Source organism: Equus asinus, chromosome 7 (assembly GCF_041296235.1).
Source record: "Equus asinus isolate D_3611 breed Donkey chromosome 7, EquAss-T2T_v2, whole genome shotgun sequence".
Lineage (NCBI taxonomy): Eukaryota > Metazoa > Chordata > Mammalia > Perissodactyla > Equidae > Equus > Equus asinus.
Window position 1 is genome coordinate 66,079,420 of NC_091796.1, and position 20,482 is coordinate 66,099,901.

At 43.2% G+C, this 20,482-nt stretch overlaps 1 protein-coding gene across 4 annotated transcripts in view; it reads left to right on the top strand.

Moving 5' to 3' along the window:
* Positions 1–15,022, top strand: part of MAPK1IP1L (mitogen-activated protein kinase 1 interacting protein 1 like) — a 34,861-nt gene extending 19,839 nt beyond the window's left edge. Inside the window, exons 1-5 of one of the 4 annotated variants that reach the window (XM_044773626.2) lie at positions 1,804–1,931; positions 4,024–4,106; positions 8,301–8,322; positions 9,017–9,721; positions 10,681–15,022. In XM_044773626.2, the coding sequence (XP_044629561.1) occupies positions 8,305–8,322; positions 9,017–9,721; positions 10,681–10,692 (735 nt within the window). In that variant the 5' untranslated portion in view covers positions 1,804–1,931; positions 4,024–4,106; positions 8,301–8,304 and the 3' untranslated portion in view covers positions 10,693–15,022. Of the gene's footprint in view, positions 1–1,761; positions 1,932–2,573; positions 2,696–4,023; positions 4,107–8,300; positions 8,323–9,016; positions 9,722–10,680 lie in introns of those variants that run through there. The other 3 variants (XM_044773625.2, XM_044773622.2, XM_044773623.2) reach the window with 3 other exon arrangements.
* Positions 15,023–20,482: the final 5,460 nt, after the last annotated feature.

A 20,482-nucleotide genomic window follows, 5' to 3' on the forward strand; every position in this document is an offset into this window, starting at 1 on the left:
TTCTTCTTAATTAAAACTTCATATATAAAATCCAAAGGCTTTGTATTTTGTTTTAAAAACGTATACCCTAGGGCCGGCCGGGTGGCCAAGTGGTTAAGTTCATGTGCTCCGCTTGGGTGGCCAAGGGTTCCACCAGTTCCGATCTTGGGCATGGACATGGCACCACCACTCAAGCCACGCTGAGGTGGCATCCCACATGCCACAACTAGAAGGACCCACAACTAAAAGTACACAACTATGTACGCGGGGGGCTTTGGGGATAAAAAGGAAGAATAAAATCTCTAAAAAAAAAAAAAAAGTATATCCTTACCTCACACGTTCAATGTAGAATCTAAGAAAAACTTTATATTCTTCCACATTTTCTCATGTATAATACACTCCTTTCAGTTTTTTGTGTGTCAGTTTGGGTCTTCCAGAAACATGCCAAAATGCAATTAAATGTGCAAGGGATTTATTGGTGGGGGGCGGTAGGAGGGGCGCCTATGAAGGATAAAGGGGAAGGGAGCAGGAGAAGGTGGGGAGTCTTCATACCACGTTGCACGTCTGACATCTGTGAAAGAAAGGGAAGGATTGGGTAGGGTGGGCTTTAGACTGCAAGGCAGTTCTGGGAAAGCTAGATGGGGATTTAGTTTCCAAGCAAAGATTGCCTGTGGGAGCCCACGTGGGACAGGAATGGCCCAGCTCTAGAACCCCCACCATGCTCAGTTATTGGCTGGGAGCTTGGGCAAAGCTGGAGGCTGTCAGTCACCTGACCAGGACTAGGGTGAAGTGAGTGAGGCACTCAACCTGGGGTCACAGTTTTTTTGACCAAAAAGCTCAGTAATGAAAATATTTCGGTGCAACATTTAAGCATAAGAAAATGCAAATTAAAAACCCCTATAATGAGCAAAATATCAAAATTTTTAATTATGGTTAGCGCTGTTTTACTGATCTTTCCTGTTGCTGCAGGCTTCCTGTGGCTCCCCAAGGCACCGGCTGATTCACTGCCTCATGAGGGCAGAGGAGGTCGTTTACACTTTTGGCATTTTCCATGGACTGTTGTCTCTATGCAAAAATATGTCTTCCCCAGGCTTAGGTATTTGAAGTTCTTCTGTTGCTCATTTTTCGGTATGAGAATTATGTGTGCTGTGCAGCATACCCAAAAGTTAGTTTTCGTTTAGGTTTACAGTAAAATGTCCACCCACTGATCCACTAACGACTTACATACAGAAGCAAAATGTAAGAATATTGCATACTTTTAATAAATTTTTACATATAAAATATATGTAGGTATATGCATATTATCTTGCACACCATAGACATAATTATGACATGTTCATTACTAGCTAGCAGGTTCCTTGACGGCTCGGCCGTATGACAATCATCTTTTGGGCCTGACAAAGTAAGCACTTAAAGGTTTGTTCAAAAGTGAAACATGGGGAGAAGAGGCCCGGATCAGGACAAGTCTGCAAAGACCGCTGTTCCTTTAGTTAATATCAGTTTGTCAAGCCATTTGCAACGTCTTCCCTTTCCCGTATTGTTTAGTTCTCCCCAGCTGCGGCCCGAGGGTCCGTGTCCCCGAGTTGGGCCGCATTCACAGCCAGCCAGCTTCGAGGCCTGGCTGTGAAAACCGCTCAACGTAGGGAATCCAGAACCAGCCCGCGAGCCGTTCCCCCAGGCCGCCTAGAGCGCCCCCGCCCACCACTCCGGCGAGCGCGCGAGCTCCGCCCCCCGCGGGCGCACACGCCCCCAGCGCCGAGCGCGCCGAGCAGCCGCAGTGCCGCCGGGGGCCTGCTGGGGCGCGCGCGGGCGCGGGCGGCGCTCGGCGCTTCCTGTTCCGGCGCCAGGAGGGGCCGCGCGCTGCTGGTGCTGCCGCCGCCGCTGCCGCCGCTCGGGCTGCGCTCGGTTCCATCGCCGCCTCAAGGCCTTGCTGCGGGTTCGGATCTCGCCCGGTAAGGCTCCTCGGCGCTGGCAGGGGTCGAGCGGGGGGCGAGGGAGCGCGCCCGAGTGGGACGCGGGCGCGGTAACGGAGGTCCTCGAGCCGCCTTTTCGGGGCCGGGCCGAGCGCTTCGCCCCGGCGTCGTCCTGCCCCCGCGCGCGGGCCCCCGCGGCCCCCAGGGAGGTGGCGGCGGAGGCGGCGACGTCGCGCCTGGCGGCTGTCTGCGCTGGACGGCAGGCCTGGCTGGGGCGCGGCGCGGCGGGAGCGGCCCCCTCCCCTTCTCTCCCGCCCCGCAGGCCGGCGCGCTCCGGCCGAGCCCGGACCCCTTTGTCGGCCCGGCCCGCGAGGGCGCTGGCCTGGCGCGCCGCGGCCCCGGTCCTTCGCCCGTTCCTTAGTGTCTGGCGGAAGGGCAGACGGAGGCCTGAGCAGATCCTTGGGGGGCCTTCGACGCCTGTCCGAGGCCTCCGGCCCGTCCCGCCGCTCGGGGCTTTCTCCCTGGAGGAGCGGCCGGCGCGCGCGGGCGCCCTGGGCGGAGCCGGGCCTGCGGCGCCAGGCCGTGCTCTCGGACCTTGGCGTCTTTACAGCGTGGCTCCTAAAGCAGTCCGCCCGCGCGCTGGAGGTGGCACGGCCTGCCCTGACCGCGCGCCGCCGGGGGGCGGCGGGGCCTTCCGAGCCCCCGCGCGGCTCGGTTCGGCCGTGGGGCGCGCAGGAAGAGACGCTGGCTTCGGGCGGCCCCACGCCTCCTCTGCAAGGCGCTGTGTCGCGGACTGGGCTTAGGTACGCGGGCACGTCCCTGTCCTCGCCGGGGAGGGCCGAGACCCACCCTCACCGAAAGCCTTGAGGCCGGGGTGTGCGGGAATGCGGGACCCTTTGGGTTTGGGAGAGGGGACGCCCCTCGTCCCGGCTGGCGTGCGCGGCGCCACACGCCGCCTCAGGTCGGGTTTGCCCCGAGTAAGTTCTGCCAACCCTGGGAACGTCTCTTTCCTGTTCACAGGTTTCGGAGTTGAGCACTGCACACAAAGGTCTGTGGCCGTGTGCTGGCGGCTGTCCCCGCTCGCACGTGCTGGGCTTGGCCGTGTGCCGGACAGGGGCCGGGAGGCTGGGTGCCGGGGGTGGCGGCGCCCCGTCCGCTCCCCGCCGCGGGCTGGCGGGCGCTGTGGTCCCCGCGCGCTGCGCTGGCGGACGCCGGGCCCCGAGTGTGTCCCGCCCACCAGATGTTTTCCGAGCGCTAGTATTCTAGGCGCTTGATTGACGGGCCCCGTTTAGCCTCTCAAGTTACTGGCCCTTTCTTCATAGTGGGAGAAATTGATGTTCCTTCGGGCGAGCAGCCTCTGAGCCGCGCACACTTGGTCCGGGGGCGCTCTGCTGAGACTGCGTGTGCCCCGGTCCTTGTCCCAGCGGGCCTCGGAACTGCTGCCGCTCCCCACCGGTCTCTCCCGCCTCCCTCTCGCTTTTGTGCAAACTGCTGTTTCTCTGGGACCTGCCCAACCATCCCCTGCGCTCTCCTCGTTGTTCTTCCACGCTGCAAAGGCACCACGTCTCAGGGTTCTTCCCCTGAGCCCCCTTTGACTCCTGGAGGAGCTGTTGGGGGCTGCTTGCCCCAAGTAATGTAGTTACTGTTTAAATGGTAGTTCTCTACCAGGCTGTGAACTCCTGAAGCGTTTATTCTGTGCAATACCACTCATTTCCCCAAAACCCAACACAGTGCCTGGCACATAAGTTCCAATAAGTATCTGAATAAATGTAGAAAATTGGCTGACAGGAGGTTGTTGAAAAACGATTTTTTTAATTATATGTTTTAAAGAAATTTAAAATGTTCAAATCTCGAATTTCTTGAGTTGCTCAAATTGCAAATATAATGTGACTGATAAAAGAGCCAATACTGAAAACTATCATATATTCTAACTCAAAGTTTGTATTTTCATTACAATATATTATCATCATCCTCCCTTTGTATGTGCTAAGCAGAACTGTGCAAAACTGATTTCCCTTAGTTTCTCTTAATAAACACTTTACATGCCTATAGCACTCTATAGATTATTAAATGTGTTGCTTTTAATTAATTATCTGTGAAGTAGTCAGGAATTATTATAACTGTTTTGCAGATGAAAGAATAGGCTCTGGTTAAGAAGCTTGCCTTCGTCAAAAGACTCAGCCAAAAGGATTGATGTCTGGGTTTCATAACCAGGTGATCCCATACTGTGCCATCACAATTTGATGGCCGTCTGAAATATTTCTCATCCAATAGTCACTAGTAATGTATGAAGTTTATCTTTCTTAAACCTCCCTGTGATTGAATTACCATTTTTACTCTAAAGGCCATAGGAATTACAAAAATGTCATTTTATTTTTCTAGAATATGTCAAAAGAAATTTTGTACTCTGTTTTAGAATTACTATTCTTGCTGCTCAGGAAATACAGTGATTATTTTTCACTTGATGTGTAGATCCTGCAGTAAAGTGATTACAGGAAGTTTTAGAAGCAGTATTTTTGCTGAGGAAAATTGGCCCTGAGCTAACATCTGTGTCATTCTTCCTCTATTTTGTATGTGGGATGCTGCCACAGCGTGGCTTGATGAGTGGTATGTATGTCCAGGCCCGGGATCTGAACTTGTGAACCCCATGCTGCTGAAGTGGAACACACGAACTTAACCGCTATGCCACTGGGCTGGCTCCCCAAAAACCTTTCTTGATTATAAACCTTTGTGAGTGTATGTGTGGCCAGTTCAAGGTTACATTGACCTTATCTTAATAATTAGCATACTTCAGATGTTTCAGAATAGCTTTTTAGAAAATCTAGATATTTTTATATTCTGTAGCTTTTATCATATTGAAACGCTAATGTCCAAATCTATTTTTTACCTTTTTATGATGAAAGTATCCCCCAAAAGTAAATTGGAATGTTTTCAGTGAACATGAACGCTGTTTATTCTGGGCATCGAGATTAGGTCGCTCTGCTATGTGGTGCTGTAGAACAGGAAGTGACCTATTTCTGTCCCTTTGGTCAGGGCTTCATTATTTTAATCATAGTATTCTAGTACCTTCTCTGTTTTCTAGAGTTTGATTTGGAAAGCCAGAATGGTGGATCAGTTTAGTATTGTTAACTTGTGGACTAATTTATATTTTAATGTCATTCTGTGACTAACTAACTGTATATTATGTATATATGTTTTTCAAAAACTAAGAAAATAATTCTGAAACCTGAACAGCAAGACCATATGAAATTGAATGGGTTGATTTGTTATAGTCTCTGCTCCGTAATTAATGTGAACTTTGGCACAGAACCATTTTTGGTTTCAGAAAGGCTCACCCTCTTTGAAAAGCATGTTAGAGTTATGTAGACTTTAAACTTGTCATGCACTGATAAAGTTTCTTCAGGTGTTAGTCTTAAGAATTTTCTATCGTGTGATGTGACATTTTAGTGTAAAACAAACCTTATCATGGGAATGAATGGGTAGTTGTATTTGCTATATATTCAGGTGTGTTTTTTGGTATTCTGAATAAAAAACAAAGATATAGCAGTTGTGACTTAGTAGGTGTCATATTCTTCTTCTCCCTCATTCCGCATGATAACCAAATCATACTGAAAAATAAAACTCTAAGAATGCAAGGATATCTCATTGTTAAGCAATGTATTCATTTAATTAACTGTGGGGATGGATAAGGGAGAAAAACTAAGATCATTTCGTTAGATGCCAAAGATGTTCTGAAGAAATTCATTGTCTTCTCTGACTTTCTTTTAACTAGCAAAATAAATAAATTTGGCAACATAGACATAAATAGAAACTTCCTTAATGTAATTTTTTAAAATTAAAAATGAGAATCTTAAACATTAGGAGCCTTCCCAGTAGAGCTGGGAAGGAGACTACTGTGCTATCACTATTTAACATTTCATTGTTTTTTAAGTCCTCGTTGATGCAAAAGAGAAAAGAGGTGTAACTATGGGAAAGAGAAGGTAAAATTATTTTTTGCAAATCCCATAGTTCTTTACCTGGAAATCCCAGAGAAGCAATTGAGAAACTTTTAGGAATAAAATAATTCTGGAATGATGCTGCCTACAAAAGCAGTGCACTAAAATTTGAAAAGCTTTTCCCACGTGTGAACAACCAAGTAGGAAATACAGTGACAGAAGAGAGCCAGTGTACAACCACAAGAAAGTCTATCAGTGAGAAAGCTAAGCTTTCAGTTAGAAATCTGTCTCAGGAGAAATGTGTAGGAGACCTGATTTTTAAAAGTTACTGAGTGATACTAAATGACAGTTACAGGACCCAGGAAGACATACCTTGTTCTTGAATGAGAAGATTTGATTTTTTTTTTTTTTTTTTTTTTTTTTTTTTTGAGGAAGATCAGCCCTGAGCTAACTACTGCCAATCCTCCTCTTTTTGCTGAGGAAGCCTGGCCCCGAGCTAATACGCATGCCCATCTTCCTGTACGTTATATGTGGGACACCTACCACAGCATGGCTTTTGCTAGGCAGTGCCATGTCCAGACCCGGGATCCAAACCTGCGGGCCCCGGCCGGCGAGAAGCAGAACGTGCAAACTTAACTGCTGCGCCACCAGGCCGGCCCCAGTTTGGTATTTTAGATATATCAAATATCTCCTAAATTTATCTGCAAAGTTAATGCATTTCCAACCAGAAGACCAGCAGATTTTTTAAAAAAATTTTTTATGAAATGATCTGGAAAAGTTATACATGAGACTATTCAGGAAAATCTGAAAAAAGAACAGTAATAGGACGACTGATGTTAAAATTTATTAAAAATAGAAAGCCACCATAATTAAGATGGAATTTTATGGCACAGATAAGTAGAAAAGAATAGAGTCCACAATACCTGTGGGGAATGATGGAGGCTCTCCAGCTTGGGGGTTAGGAGCCTCCGCTCTGGAGTCAGACTGCCTGAGTGTGAACCCCTTTTCTAATTGTCACTAGCTCTATGACCTTAAACAAGTTAACTTGCTGAGCTTCCTTTTCTCCAGCTGTAAACTGGAGCTGGTAATAGAAAGTTAAACCATGGGAATACTGTAAGAAAGCATAGGTGAATATTTTTGAAATCTTGCGGTAGGAAAGGCCTTTGTAAAACAGAAGCCACATGCTGTTCAGAAAGATTGATAAATTTGACTACACGAGATTAAAAACTTGTAGTGCCCAAAAAATACCATTTAAAAGATGTACAAATAAAGGGAACTCAGGATAAAATTTTGTCTCATAACGGAAGAGAGCTAGTTTGCTTACTAGCTTCAAAAGCATTTTTAAAAATGTACTACTAAGTAGTAAAATGATCAAAGTCAAAAAGAGTACATACTGTCTTATTCTAGTTGTATCAAGTCAAAGAATAAGCAAAAAGCTAAGAAAGTGATTGCTGGGTGGGAGGGGGAATGAATTAGAAAGGAGCATGAGTAAACCTTCTGGAGCGAGGGAAATATTCTGTATCTTGGGTAGTTACAGGGGCATAGACAGAGCTTGTTGACCTAATACTTAAGATCTGTGCATTTTATTGAGTGTTAATTATACTTCAGTTTAAAAAATTGATAAGAGTGGTCCAAGGACATGAGCAAATTCACAGAAAAAGAAGTATCAATGGGGTATTAAATTAAAAAGATGATCTACTTTCTACTTAAAGTCTAAAGTTATAACAAGTAAAGAAGTAAGATGCCAGGGCCAGCCCGGTGGCACAGCGGTTAAGTTCGCACGTTCTGTTTCGGCGGCCTGGGGTTCACTGGCTCGAATCCCGGGTGTGGACATGGCACCGCTGGTGAAGCCATGCTGTGGGAGGCGTCCCACATATAAAGTAGAGGAAGATGGACATGGATGTTAGCTCAGGGCTAATCTTCCTCCAAAAAAAAAAAAAAAGACGCCAGTGTTTAATCTATTGTAATTGAAAACAATTTGTCAATTTGATAATATGCAGTGATAGAAGAGGAACTAGAGGAAAAGAAAAGCAGACGGTGTGAACAGGCGAGGGGCTTTTAAATCGGCATGGACTTTTGAGATGGATTTTAGGTAACCTTACCTGTTCACTGTAAATTTTATTTCTAGTATTTTCTTGGTGATAGATTCACAAGTGAGCAAAGATATGTGTTCGGACGTGTTCACTGTATCATTGTTTCAAACAACCCAAAATGCAAACACAGCTAACCTGCCACCAAAATGAGAGTGTAAACTAAATTATGGACCACTTTTGTATCAGGCGCAGCTGGGGAAAAGGAATGAAGTTGATAGAGCTGTAGGAGCTATTAGGGAAATTTTTCCTACATAAAGAAAAACACTGCATAGATGATTGATTCCATTTAAGTAAAAATAATGTATGCATAGGAAGTTCCTTAATGTATAAGAAACGGTAAACAATAGTTTTGTAATACTCCTTTTTTCTTATTTTTTTAGGAAAATGTCTGATGAATTTTCGGTAAGTTGATACATTTATGCTTTATAAGTTTTTTGGCTCTTAAGAGAACAGCATAGTGCTAACTGTGGGCCATAAGTCTTAATTTAAAAGCTTCCTGTGGTTCTAGGATTTGGGGGCATGTGACTTTGATAGGTGATTTGCCTTAACTTACTTAGATGAAACATGATTGAAAATGCTTCTCTAGTGTTTATTTCTTTATGAATTCTTAAGTAAAAAATTTTACAAGCATGACTTCTCTTGTTCTCTTTTAACCTGATATTATTAATGATAGCCAGTGTTTACTGAATATTATATACCAGGCACTGTGTTAAGTGCATTATGTGAATTATCTCATTTAAGCCTCAAGTTAACCCTAAACTGGTTTTTGAAAATGAGGAAACTAAAGCTCAGAGAGTGTGTGTAACTTGTTTGAGGTAAAGAGCCAGTATTCAAATCCACAATACGTTGATTAGCTGTATTTAGAAAGCACGAGCTTCTCTGAGGAATTTGCATTGTAAAGTTGATATTTGAAGTAACCCCTCAAATTTTGTATTAAATGAATTGTTTTTAAACTGAACAACTTGGCTTTTGAAGATGTTATAGAGGTTTATAATCCCTGACCCTATGGCTTACTATGGTTTCTGGGTTTATAATCACATTTGGCATGACTCGTCCCTGAATAGAATTGGTAAGACGTGCCTGTTTTGTATTCCAGCTGGCAGATGCGCTACCTGAACATTCCCCTGCCAAAAACTCTGCTGTGAGCAATTCCAAACCCGGCCAACATCCTCAAGGCTGGCCAAGCTCCAGCCCTTGGAATAGCCCGAGTGCTCCTCCCTCCGTGCCGTCTGGACTCCCGCCAAGCGCAGCGCCCTCCACTGTGCCTTTTGGACCAGCGCCCACAGGAATGTATCCCTCTGTGCCTCCCACTGGACCACCTCCAGGACCCCCAGCACCATTTCCTCCTTCTGGACCATCCTGCCCCCCACCTGGTGGTCCTTATCCAGCCCCAACTGTACCAGGCCCTGGCCCCACAGGGCCATATCCTACACCAAATATGCCCTTTCCAGAGCTTCCAAGACCATATGGTGCACCCACAGATCCAGCTGCAGCTGGTCATTTAGGTCCATGGGGATCCATGTCTTCTGGACCTTGGGCACCAGGAATAGGAGGGCAATATCCCACCCCCAATATGCCGTATCCATCTCCAGGGCCATATCCCACTCCTCCTCCCCAAGCACCAGGGGCAGCACCACCTGTTCCATGGGGCACTGTTCCGCCAGGAGCCTGGGGACCACCAGCACCATATCCTGCCCCAGCAGGGTCATATCCCACACCAGGACTCTATCCCACTCCCAATAATCCTTTTCAAGTGCCTTCAGGACCTTCTGGTGCTCCACCAATGCCTGGTGGCCCCCATGTGAGTGTTTAATTTGTTACTTAACACGCACTAATAGTCTCATAAACACTTCTGAAAGATTCTGTGTCTCCAGATTTGGATGGATGATTAGAAAACTTTTAAAACAAGGTGTATATGTATATAAAGAGTAAATTTCAAACTTCAGGTAAAGCATTTAAAAGGATGAAAACACAAGTATTCGCAGTACTAAAAACAGAAAAATTTCCCCCCAATCCCCGAAGACCTTGTAATGTAATAAGCAATGTCCTCAATAGCGTCTTTGAGGTAAACTCAGAGATAGATTTCATTGGACTTTTTTTTTTAAAAAGTATTTCTCAATAATGTGTTTTAGCATCACACCAAAGCACAATTCAATAAAAGCAATCTCTGCCTGTCTGGCTTGATATAGAGGTAGACTTCTAGAGACTACAGGGCAGTGAATATGTAACGTTGCCCATCTTTCATGCACAACTGAGTGTTTCTCAGCCAAGGTTTTGTTAGACTCTGACTGTGCATTGTGGAATACTTTATGCTTTACTGTCCTCCAAGCTGGAGTTGCCATCTTAGTTAAGGAGCCCGTCTTGGGCATGTGATCAAATTGAAAAGCTCCCCACTTCCCCCGTGAAGTACGCCAAGTGAGTATCCAGATGCAGAGTCAGGGTTCTCCTTGAGGGGAAAAACCCTGTTTGCTCTTAGCACAATAACAAATCAGATCTCCAACTAAGTTCATTAAACATCCATCTCAACTGTAAAGGAAGAAAATCTTAATAAAGTGCCCCCACAGCTTCCTCTTATTAGTGTAATTTCTTGCTATATACATTCTCTGAAAAGTTTATTTTTTGTAAATTGTATGCTGAAATAAGTGAGAGGACTGGCTGTTTGGATTTATGAAGCAGTAAGTCAATATTAAGCCACAGAAAGGAGTTAATAAACTCCATTTACAAAATCTAGAAGTTTACTTTTTCTTTTTTCTATTGCAGTCTTACCATTAAGTTAACAGTGGACGAAGAGATGACGCTTTGCTTTTTGAAGTACATGTATATGCACACGCATGCATATAGAAACATTGCTGGTTTCACTGTTCTAGAGGGCATTCATGAATGAACAGCTCTTGCACCTCTCAGAGAAGATACCTGCCTCTTGTACTTGGATGTGTAGGACATCAGATGGATACAATCAGATAAAACTGTAAATCATTCAAATGTGATTTTTATTCAGTTTTTATGGAGAGTTAAAGTGATTAAGTATATTGAATAACTCTTTGATACAATTGGTTTAAAACAAATTTTCAGTTTGTTTAAATTATGAAACTACGTGGATTATTGTTAGAATCTGCAAGCTCATTGGCAAATTATTTCAAGTATTTTTCTATAGTCACTTTTTCCCCTTAATAAACACTTTGAAAACAATCACATTGTCATAACTTAAACAAATGGTGGCCTCTCAACATCCTGAGCTAGTCCATAGGATGGATAAACCTGGTCCTCTTGAGGTTGTTTTTTGGATATACATTTTAAAACTGTTGGTATTTATTGTCAGATGTTGAGTTAGTTAGCAGGCAGTGTTCATTTTTATCCTCGAGCTTTTAGTAAAGACTTTTCCTTCATTTTGAGTTCCACCTGATTTATTTTTCGCCACCTGGGTTATACAGCTCTAAATTCTGCCTTTTATGGAAGCTTTTTTTTTATGCAGGCCAATGTGTATGTAAATTATGTTCTTAGAGAATTGGTGATCTCTTTGTATTGCTTTAGAATAGATTATGAGATGTCCGTATTGCTTTAGGAAGAACTCAAGGAAGGAAGTAATTCTCTCCTTAGTCTGGAACCTCAAACTGGAGGAAACCCTGGGAACTGCTTCATAGTGACAAGTTGCATTCCCACAAAACACTCTTCTTCCCAGTAGCCCCCTCTCCCTCAGTTCTTGAGAAGGAGCATGTCCCTTAATTCCTCCCTGCTGTGGAAAACTGGCGCCCTCTCGGGTTCTGTCATAAACTCGTAGAGCCGCTGTATGTAGAGAACCGTAGTCGCACAGATGTGACTGTTCTCTTTAGAAGTGCGGTCAGAAGATGTATTTGTCTTTCAGAGTCTGGCAAGACTATGTCATTGTCTCTGGCATAGTTTCCTCCATCTGTTTGTAAAGTGCTTATGGCTGACATTTCAGTTATGCGTTTGTTGACAGGAAATAGGTAGAATTGAGTGCCATCCTTAAAAATTATCCTCCAGCTCTGACAGTGAAAATAATGATGAATTGTAGATCTCTGCCATCGAGTTTAAAGCAGCGTGACTGTTACTTAATAAGTTTTGCTTGTAACCACCAGAAGAACCCACGTAGCTTTTTGACACCTTATGTTTAAATCAGGTTCTTAGATTTGGAATAGGACTAACCATGTTAGTTGTCAAATAACATTTTGAAACTGAATGTATCTGTTGGGTTACTAAAATGTTTTGTGAATTTCTTGACCGGTATAGGAGAGATTTATGGTAGAGCTGTTGTTTTTGCTTAGAAATAAAATGTTTAGTAGTTTATTTCTGTTATAATTAAAATGTCATGAACGTCAAATGCAACCATTTAATGGTTTGATAGCTACCTCCTTTTAAGAAAGCAGGATGGTCACCTTTGAGAGGAACATTCAGTGTTTAAGCCTCCCTTTTAAGTAGATGATGGATTCAAGCTGAGAATTGAAATTAATTTGTTTAGATATTTTCGGACTGGGAAATGTTGTTAGACAGCTCTTACATAGTGGCGCAAGTGGTCTTTTTTTCTTTCACTACCTTGCAAGGACAAGTGGCAGCTACCTACAACATTGTAGCTGCCAAGTAGCCTCCAAGTTACAAGGCAGGTAGCCTTTGAAGGTGTCATAGCTTAAATGGTCAGTCAGCATCACCATGTCCCTTAGCTCTGAAGGCATAAGATGATAGGGAAAGTGAGATGGCAGCGAAGATCTCTCCTAATGGTTGTCCTACATTGGGATAAGTTGACACCTCTGGCTTTAGATGCAATATTTAATTTAACACTAGAGAGGATGATGTTTGACTAAAAGAAAAGGAAGTAGCAAGTTTGGGAATCTGTAATTGTGAAGTCCATTTATTATCAGAGAAAATCTTTTGCTAAAGGATTTGAAGGACCATGAACGCAGGATTTGGAATTATACTCCCAATAGGTATATTAACTTTGCTAGTGACCCATACTGCCCAGTGTGCCTCAGTGGTACTGCCTTTTTAATCTTTGCTTTTCAAGGACTTTCCAACTGGTATTTGGGTTTTTTGTTTTTGTTTTTTTTTTTACTTAAGAATGGAAATAAAAGGGAATAGAATTTGCTTCTATGTTATTTTAAGTTCTTTAGACTATCATTTTTTAAATTGGGACAGGGGCCCTCAGTTCTCGTGGGCACTAGGGCACACTTTTAGGTTCAGGGTGGCGTTAAGGATGTCAGAGTTGTTTCAGTGGGGGAAAGCATCTAGGAAGGTTCTTTCTCTTTACAAGGGAATAATGTTGCTTTCAAAACCGTCTTCGTAGTCTGAGATCGGTTTATGGAAGAGATTGCTTGTTAATATCTTTGATTTTTAGGAATACTCTGGCATTGGGACTTGGCAAAGCAAGAATATTAAGGTAAATTTGATGGAGATGGTTGAGATGTGTTGAGGAATACTATTTCTGGAGTTAGAATCTTGGATTTTGAAATGTTGAACCTAAAAATGACAGGGAAAAATTAAAATATAGGCCTTAAGTCCTCATTCGCATGCTCGGTTCCCAAGAATCAAGGCTCCTTAAAGGAGTGCTTCGCATGCCTTGGCATGTCTGTGCTGGGCTTGGCCTGACACCTCATGCTTTTGAAGATGACTGTTTACAGCTCTGACTCCACAGCCCTGTTTTGTGTAAAGTAATAATTGGTTATCCAGGAATAGACAATACATGTTTTAATTACCCAACGGCCTCCTTCCTTCTTTGTCAGTTTTACTGTTTGTTTTCAGTAGAGAATAATAAAAAGTCAGAGAAGAAAAGGGAGGCATTTTGGGCCTTGAGTGGTCACACCACTGCAATGGAATATTGGAATATTTTCTAGGAAAGAAGTCTTGCCCTTGATATTTTACCTCACAAATAATTAGTGCTACCTAGTGTACTCAAATGTGCAGCTTTTGAAATTTGGGTAGATGAACATAGCTCTACTCAAAGCTGCAGTGAAAATGCTGTGCCTGGTTTGCGTGTCAGTCAGTTGTGTGCTCTTCTAAATGATGAGTGCCAGTGTCTTCCTTCCTCGCCCTGAGTGATCTAGTGCCAGTTTTATAAAATGCCAAGGTTATAAACCTAAGCACAGACCTTCAAGTGTTAAATTTTTCAAAAGCATAAGGTTAAATTCAGTTGGATCACACTGCTGTACTGTGCATAGAAAGTGGTGGCTGGCTTTTGGGGAAGACTATAATCTTAATAAAGCAATATTTAGTATTGAAGACAGACACTATTTTATTTTCAGAATGCTGCCAAGTAAAATAAAACTTGCCAATAGAATAATCAATATTAAATACCATGCAAGCTTCTGGCTATAGAAAATGTCTGAGAACTGCATTCATTCAACAGACACTTAAATGTCCGTGATCCAGGTGCTTTGCCAGGTGCCAGAGATAACAGAGATGAAAGAGAATGCCTGTCCTTGAGAGGGTCACCGTCCAGAGCTGGCATGACGGAATTCCTCAGTACACCCATGATTGGTGTACCAAGATAAACATATTTTAGTCTTGCCGCACTGGTGGAAATTATAGACCAGCCTTTGGGCATTTTAAAGAGCAAAGTATGGTATATCTTTTCTTGTAAGTAAGAAATTACTGTTTTTCAAGGTTGAAGTTTTGTTGCAACTCTTCAAGCGTGTGGAGTAATGGAACGTGGTTCCTCTTCCCTTTCCCCTGGAGAAGGCACTTTCACTGCCTGTCACTCATTAGCAGATACTGATTTGTGGCCATTAAGTAAGCTTCTTATACGTGCTCTATAAAGGTTTTTGTATTTTTTCCTTGATATTGTGACTTTTTCATTTGCTTAATAATGACAAATTTAATGTATGTAATTGTCTGCATTTTAAGTTAAACTGCCTAAAATGTGATTTGAGACATATACATCTGTTTGTATTATGAACTGTAAGCAATCTGTTCGAGTTGTTAGGTTTTCTATCACCTGCTGCTGTATTTGTAAACAAAGACATATTGCTTTAAGAAGTAATTATAATTAGAAATAGTCTTTGAATGTGATACTTGATATTTTTTAAGCTAAACTTGTTTGCTTTTGTGTATTATACCTGAAAACGTTTTTTAAAAATGTATTTTCATGTTTTCACAGTTTTTCCATGTATTTTTTTCTTTAGGCCCAATTCTGGGCTTCCTTGAGCAAATCCAGAGCCTAACTAACTGCAAATTTGTTGTCAAAGAAAGAAAAAAAGGGCCTGAGCTACCCCTCTGTGTGCCTGAGCTCACTAAGGCCCTTAAATAGGTTGCCTGGGAACAAGCCTTTCTGGAAACACAGACCTCCTTTAGCAAGGTGGTGCGCATCGTGGGGCTTTCCTCTGCTCCCCTCAGGGCTGGGCTCTTTGTAAGCACGTCACCTGTTTGTACTAAGTTAGGGCTTTCCTGCTCTGCCCTGCAGCCTCCACCCCTCCTTCCTTTGTGAAAGGCAGTTCTGCTCTTGCCGGGCCTGCTCTGCCCTCAGTGTAGTTTGCCATTTCCTTCCACGGGGGCTTCGCTAGCCTTTCTTCAACCCCAGTTAGAGGGGGCTGTGAATGAGTGAACAATTTGTAGTACATTCTGCTTTTGAAAGGAATTTCTTTTGTAGTTGGACAAAATGCAACTGTAAATTTTTAAATGACCTTTGACGTCTTATTTCACATCCCCTGAAAGTACCCACCTAAAAGGGAGCTGTGAAATAGGTAGTGAAATATGAGACCATTCTGGAGCAGGGCCGGGTTTTTTTCCCTCGTGAAATGACGTTGCTTTAACCAACACATTCTTCCCTCAGTGCCTGGTCCAAGCAGGTTCCTTGTTTATAACCACCATATTAAAACTTAGTGCCAGTCCTTATGCAGCAGGTCTCTAAAGCAAAATAGAATCCTAACTGTTAGCTCACTTGATTTAAATAAGACAGTGCAATAGAATTCTAATACCAGAAGAGAACTTTGGCCATCCCTCAGTGTGTAGCATTTGACATTATTCTTCTTTGGGCAGCTTTGTATGTTGGTGCATAAATAACATTTATTTTCATACTGTATTTTGCAGAGCTCTGAGATTCCAGGGCTGAGGAGGGGACCAAACAGGTAGAATTTAGTCCCTCTCTGCTCCCTGCTTTCAATGGAGCAATCCTACCCTTCGACTTTACATATTTTACTTACTGTATATTAACGTGGGCTGCTGTGACTATGTATCAGACTCTGGGTGGCTGAAACAAGAGGAATGTATTTCTCACAGTTGTGGAGGCAGGAAGTCCAAGATCAGGGTGCTGGCCAACTGAATTCACAGTGAGGGCTCTCCCTGACTTGCAGATGGCCACCTGTTGCTGTGTCCTCACACAGTGGATAAGAAGCAAGCTCTCTCATCTCTTGCAAGGCTCTAATCCCATCGTGACGCCCCACTTTCAGGAGCTTATCTAATTGACTTCTCAAAGGCCCCAAATACCATCACATTGCAGAAGAGAGCTTCAACATGAATTTGAGAGGGACACAGTTTGCTTCAGAGCACTTACAGATAAGTTGTTTGGGGGGACAAAAAGATTTGCTGCTTTTAAATTTTAAAAACTATTGTAGATGACCATGTCTCCTAGTTGAGATTTGCTAAAATCATAATCACAGATTCACAAGTACAATAGAATCCCAGGCCATCTAGAATTCTAAGCCATGCTTAAAGTGTTAGTGTTACGTAAGAAAAGAGGAAAGTTAACATTTTCAGTTTTTGCTGTGGTCATGTTTTATGTTAGGCCTCATTTTTTAAAAGGTCACTTAGACTAGTATCCCTTACAGGTAGGTAGATTAAAAAGATAATCTCTTTTACAGATAAGGAAACCTTTAAAAGAGGTTAAGTAAATTCCTAAGGTCCTACTATATCGAGAATGGCGCCAGCTCTTCCACCGTCTAGGCGGAGGGTCTGTCCGCTGAGTGGTTTTGCTCAGGTGTCTGGCACCCTTTTCATGGAGTTCCTTAGTCAGCCGTCCAGGCCCCTGCCTTTTCTCTTCCACAAGATATGCTGATTTGTTCTTGCTTGTCCTCTTAAGATGCCACTGAGTAGGTTCCAAAACTGCGAAAACTCTGCTAAGATAATGCTCAACTATTAACTTTTTAGATGAAGAGGCCAAGTTAAATCGAGCTTCATAGTATTGTCCGGCTTCTATCCAGCTTCATTTCCTGGGAGCTAACACGGTAGCTCTTAGGCGCACTTCATATACTTTAGCTCTTTCATTGGTTAGCAGCATTGCCTTTGAGATGGCTACAGTCTAGATGGAGACAGAAGTAGTTGACCCCACTAAAGACTTTACGTGCACTCTCTCAGTCCAGCCTCTGAGACGGGACAGTTTTACCCCCATTTTATAGATAGGAAACTAAAGCTGAGGTTAGATCTCAAAGCTCCTGTGTTGGGGAACTGAGAGTCCTGGGTGTGACTGGTAGCAAAGTTTCTGCCTTAAACCACTATACTACAGAACGCTGCTTTCTGAGTTCTGCATGTGACATGTGCCTGTCATGGTTGCTCCGTGCTGGAGTTCTGCTTTCAAAACTGTACACAGATCTAACATTTATTGAATGTTATGTAGCAGACCTTTGTCACACGTCATTGAATGAGTTTCATTGGATATTTACTGTAAAAAGCTAGTGTCTATGTTTGAAAGGCATATCCTTAAACCGCTGAGGACTTAGTTATATTTTCATAAACAAGGGCAAATAATGTTCAAAGGTGTAGCAGTTAAGAGTAGGTTTAAGATATGAGTGTGAGAATTGTTACAAAAGGTTCTGGATGCTCAAGCCGTTAGTTACAGTCCTGCTGACTATTTGGAAATACTCTGGGTGTCCAGCTGCCCTGCAGTGGGAAGGCTCACACGGGGCTGTCAGAGTGGCTGAGACAGACGCGGTCTCTGTTAGTGGAGGAACTGTACGGAGGTGGGAGAGGCCCAAGGAGGTTCTGCCAAGCATGGCTCGACAGTGCTTTTTTAAACTTGGCCTACACAGGACATGCTAATTAAAACATCGTGACTTTGCTTAGTTACTGCAACACACAAAACCCCAAGTACTAAACTTAGTGAATACCTGGATCCCTTCTTGAATGCCCGAGAAATCTTTACAAAAAAGACCAAACAACAGTGACTAATGATCAGGACTTGTACTGAGGGTTTTTATAGAAATGGGGTGAAGAGGATTAATGTGAATTAGGAAAAGCCTCTTTACAAACCTCACAAGATTTCTTATCTGAAAGGTGTTAGTAAGCGTACACCTCTGGTGAATCCATAGTAGAAATCTGGTCAGGTTCTGGAAGGCAGCCCTTCATGGTTCAGTGAGTAACACATTTGCCAGGGGTTTAAGGGGCAGAGTTTTTAGCTTTGAGCCCAGCTCTGCAGTATGATTGTGTGCAGTTAGCTAGTTTCCCATGCTCATTTACCTCATCTGTAAAACATAATATTGCTCGAAGTACCATGAGGGAAAAAATGGAACATTCTTCCTTCCCTCTAGACAAAGGGATCTGTTTGGTGTATTAGCATACTTAAAAAAATACACATTATAGTGTCTCTATTAATGTTCCTTTTTATCAGCTTGTGAAGTTTGAGGGCTTTTAAAGTTATCCAATGTGATAATATATTAGTATTTATTGAACGCCAAGGTTGCACCCTAAGTGGTCGTACATCCCGCTCTGCCTGGAACAATGCTGATTTGTTATTGTCTGGGCATAATTATTAGTAGCACCTTCTTGGCGTTCTCAGAAGTGTCCTGGTTTTAAGGATAAATTATATAGTTATCCTAACTGTAACAAGAATATGAGTGAAGACTTTCTGTTTTATTTCCTGAGAGAAAAAATTTGTTCTAAAAAACATGTTTTAGAAGTTAACCTTTGAGGCCGGCCAGGTGGCGCAGCAGTTAAGTGCACATGTGCCACTTCAGCTGCCCAGGGTTTGCCGGTTTGGATCCCGGGTGCAGACAAGGCACCACTTGGCAAGCCACGGTGTGGTGGCGTCCCACATGTAAAGTAGAGGAAGACGGGCACGGATCTTAGCTCAGGTCAAGTCTTCCTCAGCAAATAGTGGAGGATTGGCAGTGGATGTTAGTTCAGGGCTAATGTTCCTCAAAGAAAATTTTTTTAAAAAGTTAACCTTTGATTCACATATATTATTTAGGGTGTTACTTACACTGCATCTTTTAAAGGTGAAGAAAAAATATCCAAGTCACTTAATTGCAGCCATATTGTCTTCAGCAAATACCAAAAGCCGGAAGAGAGCACATTGCAGTCATAGAACAGGAAGCCAGGCTTTTCTTTAGGATAGAGAAGCTGGATAGGAGAGATGGGAATAAGGGTTCCTGCTTTTCTGGGCATCGCTCCAGCGGTTTCTGCCTCATGACCTAAATGTGCCTTTCTTTTCCCAATTCTGAAAGGAATTGCCCTTAGAGCTCCAAGTATTTTGCTAACTTAATTCTCTTACAAACTGAGTAGCACCAAAGGTTATGTCTAGTGTTTTGGGTCTTTGAGCTGCTGCGTACAAACATTAGCAAATCTGTTGTAGAATTACATTTCATTTCCTCTAACCCTGGGCTGACATGAGTATTTCTAATTCACATGAATTAGAGGGGAGGGGAGGGGACAGTGCCATTATTTCATAGGTACATTAGTGGCAGGGAATAAATGAATACTTGTTAAACCGCTTCAGAAATATCTCATAGTTCACAATTTTTTGGTGTTCGGGGCACATTTTTTTTTTAAGATTGGCCCCTGAGCTACCATCTGTTCCAATCTTTTTTTTCTTCTTATTCTCCCCAAAGGCCCCCTAGTACATAGTTGAATATTCTAGTTGTAGGTCCTTGTGGTTGTGCTACGTGGGATGCCACCTCAGCATGGCTTGACGAGCGGTGCCATGTCCCCACCCAGGATCTGAACCAGTGCAACCCTGGGCCACCGTGGCAGAGCATGTGCACCTAACCACTCAGCCACGGGGCTGGTGGGCACGGTTTTTAATACTAGAACTTGTAGCTCTCTTGTAAAGATCAAATGCTTCAGGAGTTATCACACTGTATTCATCAGGCTGATTGAGTAGAGTGTCTGCTCCCACATCCAAGTTTGCTCACGGTTACTCAGCACGGTTCTCGAGGGCTGCAGGAAGCAACTTTTCCTTGATGCTGGCTCAGTGGGGTGCTCCTTCACCATCTGCAGCCAGTGCCGTAAAAGTACACGTCCTCATCTGTGGCAAAAATTGATTTTGCACATGGACCACAATTTAGCGACACGTCTGTTCTCAGCACACTGTTATCCTGCAGTGGTTGTGAAGTTAGAATTGGAAACAGCGTGGAGTGGAAAACATCAGTTTGAATAGAAAGTGAAACCTCAAAATATCCCGTTTGAATGTCCATTTGCTGCTAACACCTTTCATAACAAAGCGCTCAGGAGTCACATCTGACTTATCCATCAGGAAATTCTTGCTCTCAAACAGTCATACTCTTTGTGTAATGTAAAGCATATTAGCATTACCAGGGGGAGGGGTACATGGAGGACTTCGTAGAATCTGATAACGGTCTGTTGAGTGAGTGGTGGCTATAGGAGGATTCATTCTATTTAACTCCAA